Source organism: Dasypus novemcinctus, chromosome 17, assembly GCF_030445035.2.
Source record: "Dasypus novemcinctus isolate mDasNov1 chromosome 17, mDasNov1.1.hap2, whole genome shotgun sequence".
In the NCBI taxonomy this organism is placed as follows: Eukaryota; Metazoa; Chordata; class Mammalia; order Cingulata; family Dasypodidae; genus Dasypus; species Dasypus novemcinctus.
In genome coordinates this window covers 81,478,993-81,494,745 of record NC_080689.1, presented here as the reverse complement: position 1 = coordinate 81,494,745, position 15,753 = coordinate 81,478,993, and the positions used below count along the sequence as shown (strand labels likewise).

The 15,753-nt window shown below is 44.0% G+C and overlaps 1 protein-coding gene across 3 annotated transcripts in view; it reads left to right on the top strand.

The window, feature by feature from the left end:
* The first annotated feature begins 1,256 nt into the window (after positions 1 to 1,256).
* EIF2AK3 (eukaryotic translation initiation factor 2 alpha kinase 3) overlaps positions 1,257 to 15,753 on the top strand; it is an 83,864-nt gene continuing 69,367 nt past the window's right edge. For 2 of the 3 annotated variants that reach the window (XM_058279055.2, XM_058279056.2), the window contains exon 1: positions 2,533 to 2,971. In XM_058279055.2, coding sequence (XP_058135038.1) covers positions 2,688 to 2,971 — 284 coding nt within the window. In that variant the 5' untranslated portion in view covers positions 2,533 to 2,687. Of the gene's footprint in view, positions 1,363 to 2,532; positions 2,972 to 15,753 lie in introns of those variants that run through there. The other variant, XM_071208954.1, reaches the window with a different exon arrangement.

The following is a 15,753-nucleotide window of genomic DNA, read 5'->3' as shown; positions in this document are numbered from 1 at the left end:
ATTTTAGGCTTCAGAATGGCATAGACTATATTTGTTTTGTACAGATACTTATTTCCAATATATGCAAGTGGCACATGGTGCTTTCTAAATGTTCAATGAATAAGAGTGGGCAAAACTTCCAGGCCATTTACAGGTGGCAAACAAACTGCTAATTCATTAGGTCAGTTTAAGAGCCTTGTTCATGCCACAATAATTTCTTGAAAAAGTTACAAAACCATGAAGACTTGATCCACTAAAATGTACATACTAGCTAATTTCAAATAGGCTGTTACAAATAGTCAACAATCATTTTTCATCTGTTACTTTTCTGACCCTTCATATCCTGTTATAATCCCTCACCTAGGCAGATTTTATGCAGTTTTGTTGAGAAGACAATGGTAAACTGGTTTGAGCTTTCTCATCTATTTTCTCTTTACTTCAAAAGAACTTATTCTCTAGGGGTACTTCCTGCTTTCTACCTTCACTATGGGAGGCATAACTAGTTCCTCCAGATAATTCTGGAGCTTATTTCCTAATCACCCACTCTGTCCACAGCAACTACAGTCTTCTTTGTCACTCTGTTTCCCCTGTGCTCGGGTATTTATTCAATAAATATTTATCAAATGCTTACTAAACCCCATGCACTGTTTCAGTCTCTTGGAATTTATCAGTGAACATATCCTCATATTCTAGTAGAGGGAGACAGACAATAAACAAAACAAATATGTAAATTAAAATATTTAAGGGCTAAGGTAAGAAATAAAACAGGGAGGGTATAGGATATGAAGTGGAGAGAGAATTCAATTTTAAATAGGTTGGTCTGCAAAGGCTTCACTAGGAAGACAACATTTGAACAGGGGCTCCAAGGAAGTGAGAACAAGCCTTACCGGTAACTGAGAAGCAGTTCCTAGTCAGAGAAAACTGCTAATGAAACCCTCAAGGTGGGACCTGCTTGGCCAGCTTTCTAACAGCAAGGCGGCCCGTGTGGCTAAGACAAAGTGAACGTGCAGCAAATAGATGAGGTCAGAAATGTAATGGAAGCCAGACTATGTGGCACCCTACAGGCTATTGTTAGGGTGTTGGCTTTTATCCTAAGTAAACTGGGGCACCATTTGAAGGTTATGCGATGAATGCCATAACCTGCCCTATGTGGAAGGAGAAAAATCAATAGAAAACATTTCATATATTAAAGACTGAGTTACTGGGTCAAATGTAGCCAAGTAAGATGAACCCATAATTATCCTTTCAGTCTAGCAATGGTGGTCTCGGCACGGATTGTTTTGGTGGAGCTGAAAGCCTGACTGTACTGTTTGAGACAGAAGCGGGATTAAGGACAGGAATGTGGAACCCTGCTGAGGAGTTCAGCTGTACAGCGGAACAAAGGTATGTGTGGAAGCTTGGGGGAAGTGGGGTTTTTTGTTTGTTTTGGTTTTGGGTGGGAGAAATCAGAGCATGTCTGTATGCAGATGGGGATAACCTAGGTATGGACAAACGGCCAACATCTTAAATAATCTTCACGGGGTTTTGAGGGGCCTTGAGCCTGCCAGCTGCTCTCCCCATCTTTGAAGGTTCTCCCTTTGTAGTCTTCTGAATAGGCTGTCGAAGGACGCATCTTCCTGAATCCTCTCATGCTTTCACTCATATGCTCAGAAATCTTCCAGGGGTCCGCAAATGGTGTATGAAAAATTCAAATTCCTCGGCTGAACGTCCAGATCCTCCTCCGTTTGCACTTTCGTCTTCCGCTTCGGCGGGAGCCGAACCACAGCCAGACGCCCTGCGGCCTCTGGATAAGTCCCGGCGCTTCTCGCAGTGGCAGGCGGCGGGGAGGGCGCGGGGAGGGCGCGGGAGGCCGCGGGGAGGGCGCGGCAGGCGGCGGGGAGGGCGCGGGAGGCCGCGCTCGCCGCAGCGGACGAGCCGCGGCCCTCGGCGCCCGCAGCCGCCTGCACGGCGGCCTCCTGCACCCGCCGCACCCCTTCCACTGCCAGGGACCACGCCACCTGTCCAGCCACTTATGTTCCGCGTCGCCTCCGTCTTCCCGGGCAGAGGAGCCTTCCGCAGCTTGCCCACCCAGGCCTCCTCCCCACCACCAGGGAGCCGCAGCCGCTCGCTCTCCCTGGGGACACGCCACTCCGCACTCAGAATCGGCCACGTAGTAAGCGCCGCTTCCAACCAATCAAAACAAAGGCACCTCAGCGGTCTGACGGGCACCCGCTCCCACCAATGGTCTTCCAAGCCTCCTCCAGCGCCGGGCTGTAAGGGGCGAGGCCGAGCGCCTCGATGGCCAATCCGTTCCGGGAAAAAGTCTTCCGGCCCCTGTCCAGCTCGCCAATCAAGCAAGAAGGCTGCTGGGAGGGGCATTTCTCATTGGGCAGGCTGTCCGGAAGAGGGCGAAGAGCGTTCCAGTGGATTGGCTAGCGTGATGTTGACAAGCCTGGCAAGCCCGCCTCCGCGAGCATGGCCCGCCTTAGCGCCCGGAGTGGCGGTGACCGCAGCCAATGGGAGGACGGAGGTGCGGAGCGTCGGTTCGACGGGCGATGTCTGAGCAGGGCTGTCACTCGGGCAGCGGCGGCGGCGGCGGCCCAGCTGAGACGTGGCCTGGGGAGCGCGGCTGACGGCCCGGGCCGTGCACGCCGGGTGGCGGTTCCGAGCTTGGCAGACGCGGGCGCCGGCGGCCGGGCCTCGATGCGCGCGCGCGGGGCGGGCCGCTGATGGAGCGCGCGGCGCGCCCGGGGCCGTTCGCCTGGGCTGTGCTGCTGCTGCTGCGCCTGGCGCTGGGGCCCGTGGCCGCGGCCGCTCGCGACCTCGCGGGATCCGCGCCGCACGCCGTGTGGGGCCTGGGGGCGGCGGCCGCGCCCACCTCGGCCACCCGGACGCCGGCGGCGACGGCCGAGGTGACGGTGGAGGACGCCGAGGCGCTGCCGGCGGCGGCGGGCGACCAGGAGCCGCGGGAGCCGGGGCCCGACGAAGAGGCGGAGCTGCGGCCGCGTGGCAGGTGAGGGGCCGGGCGGGGGTCGGGGGTCGGGGCCAGGGCCCGGGGGTCGGAGTCGGGGGTCGGAGGCAGGGGCTTGGGGTCAGGGGTCGGGGGTCGGAGCCCGGGCTGGGGTTGTGGGCTGGGGGTCGGGGATCCGGGCCGGGGGCGCCCGGAAACCCGCGCTGGGCTAACGGGGGCCGTCACTTTCCCCTGATGCCTTGGGCCCTCCTCGTCCACCGAGGAAGCGGGTCGCCCGGGTGGGTGCTGGTTTGACAGCTGTTTAGGGAAAGGACTTTTTCATTTCCCTTTTTAACACACCCCTGTAGGGCGCCCAGACGGGGGTTGAGGTCAGTATTTCTTTAATTGCGATGTGCGGAACACCTGCATCAGAGTCACCTGGGGATCCTTGGGTAAAGCCACAGTTTTCTGGGCCCCACCTCAGTTTTTCTGGATCGCGTTGTCTGGGTAGAAACTCGGAATCTGGACAATTCTTGAGAACACTGAAGTTCGAAAGCTAAGTTTGGGTTCTTGAATATTGGCAGTTGTTTGGCATTTAGAGGATTGACCATATAAACATTAAAGAGTTTTCCCGGCTGACTTAACTGTCCTTAAACTATTATTTTAAGATTCATGTTTGAGGGCATTTTTCAGAGTAACAAATGTAAGGCATTTTAATCGTTAAGCATTTTTCCAGACAGCTAATTTAGCACACCCAGGGAGAAAAAGATTGAATGATGAAAGGAGCATTAGGTGAATTAAACCAGAGAGGGCTAGAATCTGAATTAGAAAGTATTGGAAATTTATAATGTAATTACAAATTAGATTTCAGTTTTAATAAAATATCAAAACCTCGATCTATTTACCTGGAAACCACTATAAAGAAGACAAGTGCTAAAAGTCTAGGCACTATTTGAATATTTACGTGTAGGTTTTTCTTATAAGAAGCAAATTTTTCACATTTTCTTTGGTTTTGCTGACATATCAACTTCTGAAAGTGTTTTTGTTCATCTTAGGTAAACTAATGAAGCAACTATTCAAAGTAAATTACAGGAAGTAGAGTAAGATGCTTTGTTTTTCTTCAACTCTAAGTCCTCTTTAGCATATACTTATTGTCACACACTGGGAGCAAGATGCCCTAGGGATAAGAGGTTAGGCAGATAGTCCCTGCCATTCAGAAGTTTATAGTTTACAGAGGGATAAAATGAGGTGACCTGTCATTGCATTACAGAGCAGAAGTGGTACAAATTCAGGTTTCTGTGGTCTTCAGAGGGTGGGGTGTGAGGGTAAGATGGTAAAAAAAGGCTTTGTGTCAGAATGAGTTGGGTTTTGAAAAGTGGGTAGGATTGTGATGGGCAGGCAAGACAGGAAAAACATCAGGAGGCTGGAAGGTATGTCCAGGGAACCTCTCTCTCTGTGTACATCTCTCTGTGTATATGTGGTGTGTGTGTATGAGAGAGAGAGACACAGATGAGGTGTGCTAGGCAGGGTAGAAGAGACTAGAAAAAATAGGTTGGCACCATCTTGTTTATATAGCTTAACTCATGGCGTCAACATCACCCGGCTGCATGTTAGAACTCCAAAATGAGACATCACCCCAGACCGACTGAATGAGAATCTGCATTTCTAGCAAGTTCCCCAGGTGCCTTTGTGTGTGTGGTGTAGAATATCTGGAATGCCAGGCATGATCAAAGTTGTGCTTTAAGGGTATTTCTCTAGCAGCAGTGTGTACTGAAAACTTGAGGTAAGGGTACTAAAAGGAGAGTGTTATAGCCATTCTGATGAGGGGTTTAGAACACAGAGGGGACAGACTAGGGAGAGTTGCAGCAGAATCTCAGTTGCTGGCAAATGAACTGATTCTTCCTCCCTTGGGGCCCTGTCCAAAGATTGGTACTGGGTGACCAGAGGATGAGAGCTCACACAGGAACGTGACCAGATGGAAGGCAACAGAGAAAGTAAGGGATTTAGTGTGGGACTTAGTGTGGGACTTAATGTGGGACCTGGTAACTTGGAGGTACAGGTGGGGCCTTCATTTCCATGGAGACTTAGGGTAGGGTGGGCAGGTAGAAACGAGTGACTGCCCTTGGAGAGCCAGAGGCCTGGGTACATAGTTGAAGCTGTGAGAAAAAGAAGGCTCGTGACAAAACCTCAAGAAATGCCTTATATTTTGGGGAGGAAGATGAGTCATTGAAGGAGACAGAAATACAGATGGCCAGACTGGAGGTGGCAGATGAGGACTGAGAAGAATGAAGGTTGTGATGCAGAGTTCATTTGAAGAATCCACGTGAAATGTACTCTTCTGCTCCATTCCCCTTTCTCTCACTGCCAAACCTGATGAGAGACAATTTTTAGGACAAGGGACTTGGGATCATATTTATAGGCTGAGAGGAGGGAACCTGTATGGACAGGTTGAAAATGAAAGCAGTGGATGAGGTGGTGAAGGTGGTTGGAGAGACTGCACTCAGAAGCAGGAGGATCGCTTCTCCGAAAGAAGAGAGATTTTTTTCCTGGCAAGAGTAAGTGATCTGCAAACAGAATTGGTAAGGAAGAGAGGCCGGGGTTTAGGTTTAGGGCTCTGCCTTGTAGTGGATCTGCCTGGGAGTGTGGCCTTAAGGTAGTATGGAAAGTTTAAGAAACCTTGGGTAAGTTGATAGTCCACAGGAGAGAAATATGCAAAGTGTCTAAAACTTCTCTAAGTGCTCTTCTAAAAGCAAAAGTAAAAATCTAGAGACTCTTGTCAGTTCCATAATAATAGACCCATATCCTGTTTGTTTCAGGAAGGAGGATTAGGGAAACAGATTTGAATTAACCATGCGTTTTGTGGCAAACAGCTGTGAATATGGTACTTGTACACTGTTTACAAAGAGGGAGGTGGGGAATTAAGATCTTCGTTTTTGCATGTTGTCTTTTAATGCTCCAGAAGCACTGTGAGACTTGCTGGTACATTTTTTTTCCTCTTGATGGAATTAATTGCTTTCATTCTAATTGTACATCTCAGATATGTGAATGAGTAAATTAAGTGGTTTTCATTTAAAAATAGCTAAAATAAACTTGCTTTCCTAATAGCGGACTTGTGTTAGTGCTTCTGTTACACATTGCATTTAGCTGAAATTTAAATAGGATGGTCTCTGAAGAAAGTTGGAAAGACAGGCTCCCCTTGTCAGGTTTCAGGCCTGTCCGTAGAATCTCTGACATAAACACAAATAGCAATTTGGAAAGTATCACTTGGGATCCTCGGCAATGTGGTGGGTACCTTCAGATTAAGAACGTAATGACAATCTTAGATGTTGTAGAGAAAGCAAATGTAGCTGGAGTAGTTGAGCGCCTGCTTTTCATGTATGATGTCCCAGGTTCAATCCCTGGTACCTCCTGAAAAAAACAATAAAAGAAGTTGTAGAGAATCAGGTTTATCCTATCACACTAATTTGCAAAGTATATGCCCCTTTTTCCTGTCTTTAATTCCCCTCTAACAGAAGTGATACTACATTTGACATTAATCTGTGGTACTTCTTCATTTTGTGCACCTGTAAACTGAATTTTTTATATTATGTGAGATGACATATGAAAATACCTTGGAAATGTATGATAATTTAGGTCCTCTTTATTCATTTCTTTTTGTCCTTTCACAAACTGATCTGATGTGAAACAGGTACAGAAATCTGGCCTTCATATGTGATTTATAATAATGCTTTATTTTTAAAAGTAATAGGACCATTGAATAATTGAATCTCAGAATACACTCTTGAAAGGGAACTCAATCATCTTGTCCTATCACTGACCACTCTTCCAATTTCAGACTCTTAAAGTTTACTGAAAACCATACTTACAGAAGACTTTATGCATAACATTCAAAGCAAGTTTTAAATCAAAATAAATAGACTTTGGGTGAGTAATGACTATCTATCCTTCCTCTCTCCAGTTTTCTTTTTTAGGTGGATTGGTGCTTGGATTCTGGATATAATTATGAAAGGATGGAGGAAACTGCTCTTTATTCGAGCCCCGCTCTGTGTGCCCTCCTAGGCATTTTGCAGGGGCCTCTTTTTTCATCGGTTGCTGAGAGCTATAGCTTCAGCCTGGCTCTTCAGTTCCTAATTACTGCTTTTCTCCTGCTTGTAAGATAGCTTTTATACACTTTAATGATAAAATGCTTTAAAATACAAAGAGGAGAAGTTATAGGTTACAGAGCTAAATGTGAGGGGGTTATTTGTATTGTAACCATTTTGCTTAAACATATTTCATAAATAAGCCAGACACAAAAGGACAAATACTGCATGATCAGGCTGATCTGAAATACTAGAATAAGCAAACTCATAGAGTCAGAAACTAGAATACCTGTTACCAGGGGCTGGGGTGGGGTAGGGAATGGGAGTTTATGCTTAATGGGTACAGCGATTCTGTGTGAGTGATGCAAAAGTTTTCGTAATGGATGATGATGACCTTAACACAACGCTGTGAATGTAGTTAACATCACTGAGTTATATTCCTGAATGTGGAATTTCAGGTTGTATGTATGTTACTACAGTAAAAATGAACAACAGCAACAACAACATGGGACTGTACAACACAAACACTGAACCCTAATGTAAACTAGGGGCTATAGTTAATACTGTAATAATATTATTTGTAACAAAGGTGGTACACTAATACAAAGTGTTACTAATAGGAGAACTGAATGTGTGTGTATGGGCAGGGATTGGTTAGTATATGAGAACTCTGTATTTTCTGTACAATTTTTCTGTTAACCTGCAACTTCTCTAAAAAATAACAAAAAAAATCATAGAATACAATAAGAAAAAATGCTTCCAGAAATGTTTTAATCCAACAGAAAAATGTTATCTCTATAACATTGAAAATTTAGGTTGTATTTCTTTAAGATCTAGCTGATATCTCAAACGTATAAAGTATCATTGGTAATTTTTTCCATTATATTTGCTTTGGTTTGGGGCATGGCTAGTCTTGTGATATGTTTAAATAAAGGAGGTTTGACTTGAAAATTTACTTAGTAGGTGAGCACTAGGAAATAAAGTCCAGTTGATACTGGTTTCTTTTTAAACAAGATCATATGCTTCCTTTTGTGACAGCCTATGTTTGGATTGAGGAGGATTCATGAATACATTTAAAAGACATATTTAACTAAATCATATTTTAAACTCTGGAAGTTTTTTCTTTCTTTTAAGAAAGGAAATGAAAAATTTAAAATAAGCAGTTGTTAATTTAAGAGCTATTCAATTTATGTAAGGATCTCCTTTCATATGTGATTAGTCAGCCAAAGGGGTGCTGACGCAAAATACCAGAACTTGGTTTGTTTTGATACAGGGTATTTATTTGGGGTAGGAGCTTACAGACACCAGGCCATAAAGCTTAAGTTACTTTCCTCACCAAAGTCTCTTTTCACGTGTTGGATCAAGATGGCTGCCGATGTCTGTGAGGGTTCAGGCTTCCTGGGTTCTGTCTTCCCAGGGTCTTGCTGCTTTCCTCTGTGGAATTACTTCCCAGGGCTCCAGTTTAAGGCTTCAGCATCAAACTCCAACATCAAAACTCCACCAAGGGGCGGGGATTCAACGCCCTAACGACATGGCCCTATCAAAGCCCTAATCATAACTTAATCATGTCCAGGTACAGATCAGATTACAAACATAATCCAATATCTATTTTTGGAATTCATAACCTTATCAAAGTGATATACTCCACCCTCTGAATTCTAAAAAGATATTACAATATTTGGAAAAAAACATTAATCAGTAACAATGCAAGTACTAAATTATATCACAATCATTTAAAAAAATACAATCTGTCTTGGGGCATAATCCTGTCTGCTATAGACCTCTGAAACTTACAAAGCAATTTATCTGTTTCCAATACACAAATGGACAGAAGGATAAACATTTTCATTACAATAAGGAGACATTGAGAGGGAAACATGAGTCGGGTCCTCTACAGTTCAGTAAACCTGCAGGGCATCCTCCATTCAATTTCAGTCTAAGAGTCATTCTTAACATGATGGTTTCTTCTCCTTGGTGCCTTATGGGAGCCCACCCTTTCCACAGGCTTGTCCAATGGCCATTTTCTTTTTTTTAAAGATTTATTTATTTATTTCTCTCCCCTCTCCCCCCACCCTGGTTGTCTGTTCTCTGTGTCTATTTGCTGTGTCTTCTTTGTCCGCTTCTGTTGTTGTCAGCGTATGGGAATCTGTGTCTCTTTTTGTTGCTTCATCTTGTTGTATCAGCTTTCTGTGTGTGCGGCACCATTCCTGGGCAGGCTGCACCTTCTTTCATGCTGGGCGGCTCTCCTTAAGGGGCGCACTTCTTGCGCGTGGTGCTCCTCTACGCGGGGGACACCCCTGCGTGGCACGGCACTCCTCGTGCGCATCAGCACTGCGCGTGGGCCAGCTGCACACGGGTCAAGGAGGCCCAGGGTTTGAACCGCGGACCTCCTGTGTGGTAGGCGGATGCCCTAACCACTGGGCCAAGTCCGCCGTCCCCCCAGTGGGCATTTTCTTGGTTCCGCCCTCATCAAGCATCTGGCTGTCCACCAAGCTCCATACCTCTCCCTCCAAGAGTGTTGGGGTGATTGCCACATCTTACCAAATCTTTGGGTTAGAGTCTTAATATTACCCTAGCACAGTGATGTGAAGACAACATTACCTCTATCCTTTGGCATACAGGCTCAACCCTCTCAGAGCAAGGAGTTGACCACCTGGCCTTCCCTAACCTTTGAGGGAAAGGTCCACCCCTCTCAGACCTGTGGGGTGCTGACCTTAACCACCCTAATCTTTGGGGAATGTGCCCCACCCTATCTGTACCCTGGAGTGGCAAAACTCTCCTAGAGCATCATGTGGGAACATCCTACCTCTTGAACTGCTGGAGCAAACTCACCCTGTCTGTACACATGGGTGGGGTTCCTCTCTTGGCCCAAGGTGATGTCCTAATTCCAGATCTCAGCTTCCATGGTTTTCCTCTTGAAGTCGTTTCCCCTTCAATCCCTCTTTTCCATGTCCCTTTTATTCCAGGCTGACAGTGGTTTTGTTCATACAGCTCTCTCAAAAACCTTGTTGGTTTAGCATGTAAGAAACAGGAGTCGAAGCCATCAGACAATAAGACTTTTCACAAGTCTTTCCAAACTAACTGCATTTTCAGTCCTGATTTACAAGTTCCAAGTTTAGTTAAGTCCTCCAATGGGGCACTTTTCATCTGGGAGCTTGATTTCCAGAGGCTTGGAATTTCCAGAATCAGTTTCTGTTTACTTTGAGCTCAACAGTTCAGTCCTCAGCATATCTCCCTGTCTGGCATTTTGCTATAAGCTGCAAGCAGAAGCCAGGCTGCATTCTCTGGGTTTACTCTGGAAATTTCTTCAGCTAAATGCCCAGGCTCACCGTTTTCAAATTCTGCCTTCCATACAACACCAGGAGTTAATCTTGCTAAGTTCTCTGTAACTTTAAAACATGGGTCGCCTTTCCTCCAATTTCCAATAATAGTTTAATCATTTATTTCTAAGGCATCATAAAAAGTCTCTTTAGCATCCATATTGCTATCAACAGTCTCTTCAAAGCACAGTAGGTTTTTTCTTCCAAGCATCTCACAATTTCTCCAAAAAGTATCCCTTACCATTTATAAAACCATTCCAGCATTTCGGTAATTGCAAAAGTACTTCCCTACTCTCAGTACCAAATTCTGTAATTAGTCAGCCAAATGGGTACTGATACAAAATACCAGAAATTGGATGGTTTTGATAAAGGGTATTTATTTTGGGGTAGGAGCTTACAGATATCCGGCCATAAAATATGTTACTTCCCTCACCAAAGTGTGTTTTCGTGTGTTGGAGCAGGATGGCTGCTGACGTCTGTGAGGGTTCAGGCTTCCTGGGTTCCTCCCTTCCTGGGACTTACTTCTGTTTCCTCTGTGTGCTTACTTCCTGGGGCTCTAGCTCAAAGACCCTCAAACTCTGTCCTTTGCCATGCCTTTTATCTGTGAGTTCCCACCCTCCAAGAGGTGGGAACTCAATGCCCTAATGACGTTGCCCAATCAAAACCCAAATCATAACTTAATCATGCCCAGGTACAGACCAGGTTACAAACATAATCCAGTATCTTTTTTTGAAACCCATAACCATATCCAACTGCTACAATGTGCTTCTCTGCTTTCCCATGGGGAATTTCTATAGGAGGTAAGACTCCTTTAAAACTGTTTTATGAAGGATTTCAGCATATACATATCAAAACTTGATATACTTTATTGTAAATATCACATATTATGGGTAACAAAGAGCAACCATTTTTAAAAATTGGATCTTCATTATGACATTAGGTCATTTCTGCTAAATTGAGGTGATAATCAGCAATAATAGGATAAATGACATCTTGATTAGTTTTCTGGAAAGGAATTAAAAACTGTATTAGGGGAGTGGGAATGGCTCAAGCAGTTGAGTGCCCACCTCCTGCATGGGAGGTCTTGGTGCCTCCTAAAGAAAAAAAACAATGGGGATACAACAAGCGCAAATAACAAACAAAAACAACAAGCAAACAGACAAGGGAACCTTGGTGGAGGGTGGGGAGAGGACAAACAAAAAAACTTCATGTTATAATAATATACCATTTACCACTTATGCAAACTTAGAGTTAACAGAATGCTGAAACAAGAGTTAGAAAACTCAAATTCAAGCTCCTTTTCAGAGCCTTACTTGGTGCATAACCTTAGGCAAGTCACTTCTTTTCATGTTTCTCAGCCTCTGTGTGTGCGTGTGTAATAGTGTCTGTCCTACCAGGGTGTATTCTTTCAACAAACACTTATTGCCCTTTATTAGGGGTTAGGCACTGTTAGGTGCTAAGAGTAGATAAAGGGGACATTCATCTGGTTCTTGAGAAGCTTGAAGTCTGGCAAGGAGACTGTGTTAAAGAATTTATTATAATGGATACTAAGTGATCTAAAAGTATGAGAGAGAATGGAAGTGTCCCATGAGCAGTCCTTGAATGTGCAGAGTGTCCAGAACTTGTCGGCAGCAGGGATGAAGTGAGAAGAGCACAGAGGGCGAGTAAGCCCAAAGCAGTGGTTCCCAAGTCAGGGCTCCCGGACCCCTGCGGATGTGCAGAGATAAAAGTGGAGATCCACGAGATTGTTGGTGTTCTAAAAGAACCTAATGGAAATTGGACATTAAATGAGGAAAAGGCTAATTAAAAAGTCAAGTTTCTTTGCTTTGAGCTAGAATCATATCAAACCTAATATAGTAATTCTAGTTATTTCTCTAAAGAAATCTTGCATATTTTGATTGGTACTTAAATGTTTCTTCCAAAGGTGGGGGAATTAATTATAAGTGACGTTCATTTGGCAAATAAAATCATTTAAGACATGGGGCAAAAAAAATCAATTGACAAAGGAACCTTGTTGAGAAAGCTCAAAACCTTGGTGTGTTGTGTGTGTTTATGTGTATTTGTGAGGGTGGTGCAAGATAGGTGGAGGGAGAAAAGATGGGGTTGGGGGAAGAGGCAGCTGATGAGATGAGGAAAGAACACGGAGACCAGGTTATGACAGGCTTCATGTACCATCCCAAGCTGTGTGGCCTTCATCCGGTGGGCCCAGGGACGCTGTGGAAGTTTATCATGTCTCTGCTGTAGAACCATAACTTGCAAGGAATGAGGGGAAAGTGCCTGAGGCAGGGAAGTATGTCAGAAAGCCCGCTGGCGGTGTTCTGATGAGAAATGAAAATTTGTTCTAGGTCAGGGACCGTGTTAATGAAGAAGAGGATTTAAGAGAAGCTTCAGAAATAGAATCACCAGTACCCCACTATTGTCTAAATGCGGAGGGTGAGGGAGAAGTGAGAGTTATGGTCTGTATCAAATGTGTTGTCAGGGGAGAAAGAAGTAGGTTGTGGGAGGGAAGTTGAGTTCAGACATGTTGTGGTAATAAAAGTAGTGTCAGGGGCGAGGTGGTGAACTGCAAACACTGTAGGTTTGGAGCTGTCTGTCCTATTGCAGGTGGAGTTGAAGCTGGGGCGTTGGCCATCTAGGAGGAGCGTGGAGAACGAGCTGGCATTCCGCCACATGCTGGTCCCAGAGCCTTAGTGGGTGGGGCTCCGGGGGGGGCTGGGCTGTGGAAGCAGCAAAGAGGACTGTCCAGGGTGAGGGGCTGGCAGTGCTGAGGGCCCGAGAACCGCGCTTGAAGTGCCTGCAAGGCACTGGAGTATGGGGCCAGAGAACAGCGCTTGACGCCAAGTGGGCCAAAGAAAGCCTCGTAAACTGAAGCAAGTTAGTGAGAACTAGAAATTTCAAGAGTTTACGACAGTTGGGCAATATGTCCTGTTCATCCAGGTAATGAGTTATGATTTTCACTCTAGGGAAATCACCCTGTGAGGTCGTTCATGTTTACTAATGGGCCTGTCATGTGGGCAGGATGTGGAACTCAAGCAGGGTACTGGTGAAGACACAGACTGTGACGTCCCTCTTGGGATGGTGAACCTTCACTGGTTTTTAACTGGTTTAATAATCATAGGGTGATGCTTATGATCAGGCAGGTTTGGAATATGCTGAGATCAGTGAAGTAGCTGATCTTTGACTCTTGAATAAGGGTCTTTCATCAACGTTCTAGAAACCTTAACGTAGGATGAGTGGATCATGGGGAAGTGGCTTTGTGGCCCTGCTTTTGTAGGATGAGTGGGTCCGTTTTATCTCTAACTGATGTTAGTTCTAAGCGTGTTTGTTAATGATGCCCTCCGATTATCCCTGCATTCAACCTGAGGGCCTTGTTTTCCAGCAGCAGCTCTCTACCTGACGCACTCCTGGATCTGTTTTATGTCAGTGAGCACCTCTCTCTGTCTATGACGAGGTATAGTAGTCTAAATAGGAGCACATCTTTTTTTTGTCCTGGTAGTGATGCTCAATTAAAGCTGCAGCAGAAGGGGCACCTCGCTTTCAGAGGCTGCTGGTGGAAGAAAGCCCACAGTGAATATTAAGATTAGCTTAGAACAGTGCAAGTGTGTTAGGGGGCTGGCATTATTCCCACTGACAGTGCTTAAAATAATTAAGGGGGCCCCATTCACAGCTAATTAAGAACCAGATTACATTAAGTACCAATAGCAGTTACAACAGTGAGGTACTTAATTGTTCCTGTTCATATGTTTGCATTTCTTTTAAATATTGCTCAAATTTGTGCTTACTTTCTAAATATAGTAATCCAAAAATATCTTGTTTATTTTAAAAAGCAGAATAGTTGAACTAAAAAGTTAAATCTTACCTGATTGGTTTTCAGTGAAAAAATTAATATTAACCCCCAAATTACTCATTCAAATGTGTGCTTACAAACACATAAGATATGGATGTAAATATTCTTAGCTTTTTCCTTGATTTGAGGGTGAGAGCTAGAATTTTATTTTCATCTGAATATGCCTCTTCCACACAACTAGGCACGTAGAAAAGATATGACTTTTTGTTATTGTTATGAATGGAATGCCTAGGTTGATAAATAAACAATGTTGGCTCTAAATCTTCAAAAATAGTATCTGAAGAGTCCCCATGGTTTTGGCTTTTATGGGTTAACACTGTTTGCATATGCTGTTTTGTTTCAATTGGAGTTTTTTTCACTGTCATTTATTTGTCGTTAATGATTGTCAAACAGGAAAATTAGACATTTCTATAATGAGACCAGGAAAGAATTAACTTGGCTCTTAACCCTTGCTGTCTAACTCAATTAGATTTTATTCCCTTTATTTGTGAAGTGACACATCTAAGGTATGAATTTTTTATGCCCTTCATTATAAAATAATTTTCTTATTCAGTTATCCCCTTCCCCAACTCTCAATAGATGCATTTAACTGAATCCGGCGAGGAAATTTGGGTTGTTCCCTTTTTGTCTACCTAAAATTATGGGAGAAAAATAAACAAAACAACAAAAACAAGCAAGTAAAATTATTGGACTTTGTAATTTGACAAAAGTCTGTTTTCACAAATTAGACTGTTATTATTTGAAAAATTCAAAATGAGAATTAATGTACAGTTTGGAAACTAAGTTGATTTTATCCACTTGATCAATATCTCTCAAATGTTTCTAATGGGTTTACTTGAGCTGGTTTGTTTTGGTCAAATTGTAGCTTTGCTTTGAATTTACATACATTGTATATCTTAATGAAAAAGAAAAGATAATCTTATAATCCTAACCAGAAATATAAATATACATGCTAGGAATTTACGTGGTCTTTGAAGCCAACAAATGTAACTAACAAATTCCTAGAATAACTGTACAACTCATTCTTTCACTTGCCAGGTATGTATTGAGAACCTTCTGTGCATTTGGGGGAGTATGCTTCAGAAGGAATAGCACCTGCAAAGACCCTGAGGGCAAGGTGAACATGATATGTTTGAGGAATCGGGGAAGTCTATAGCGGGACACTGGTTTTTGTTAACTGTGAGATGCCTGTTGGATGATTTAAATATGGTAAGCAGTTGGATATGTAAGTCCAGAGTTCAGGGGAGATATAAAATTGGGGGGCGTTAGCATATAAAGGGTATTTACAGCAACAAGACTTGATGAGATCCCCAAAACAATTACATTTAGGTAAAGATTTATTTTAAGAAATAGGAGACGAGAAAGAAAATGAGACTCAGAAGGAGTAGTATATAACTAAGAGAAAAAAAATCAGGACAGTACGGTGTCCTGGAAACCACATGAGGAATGTTTTTCATGGAGGGAAAGAGAAGTAACAGATGCCACTGGATGGCCATGTGATCTGAGACCTGACCACCAGACTGATTAGTGTGGAAGCCTTTGCTAACTTAGCCAGAAACAGTTTTGATGGGGTAGTAGGGGCAAAAGCTTGATCAG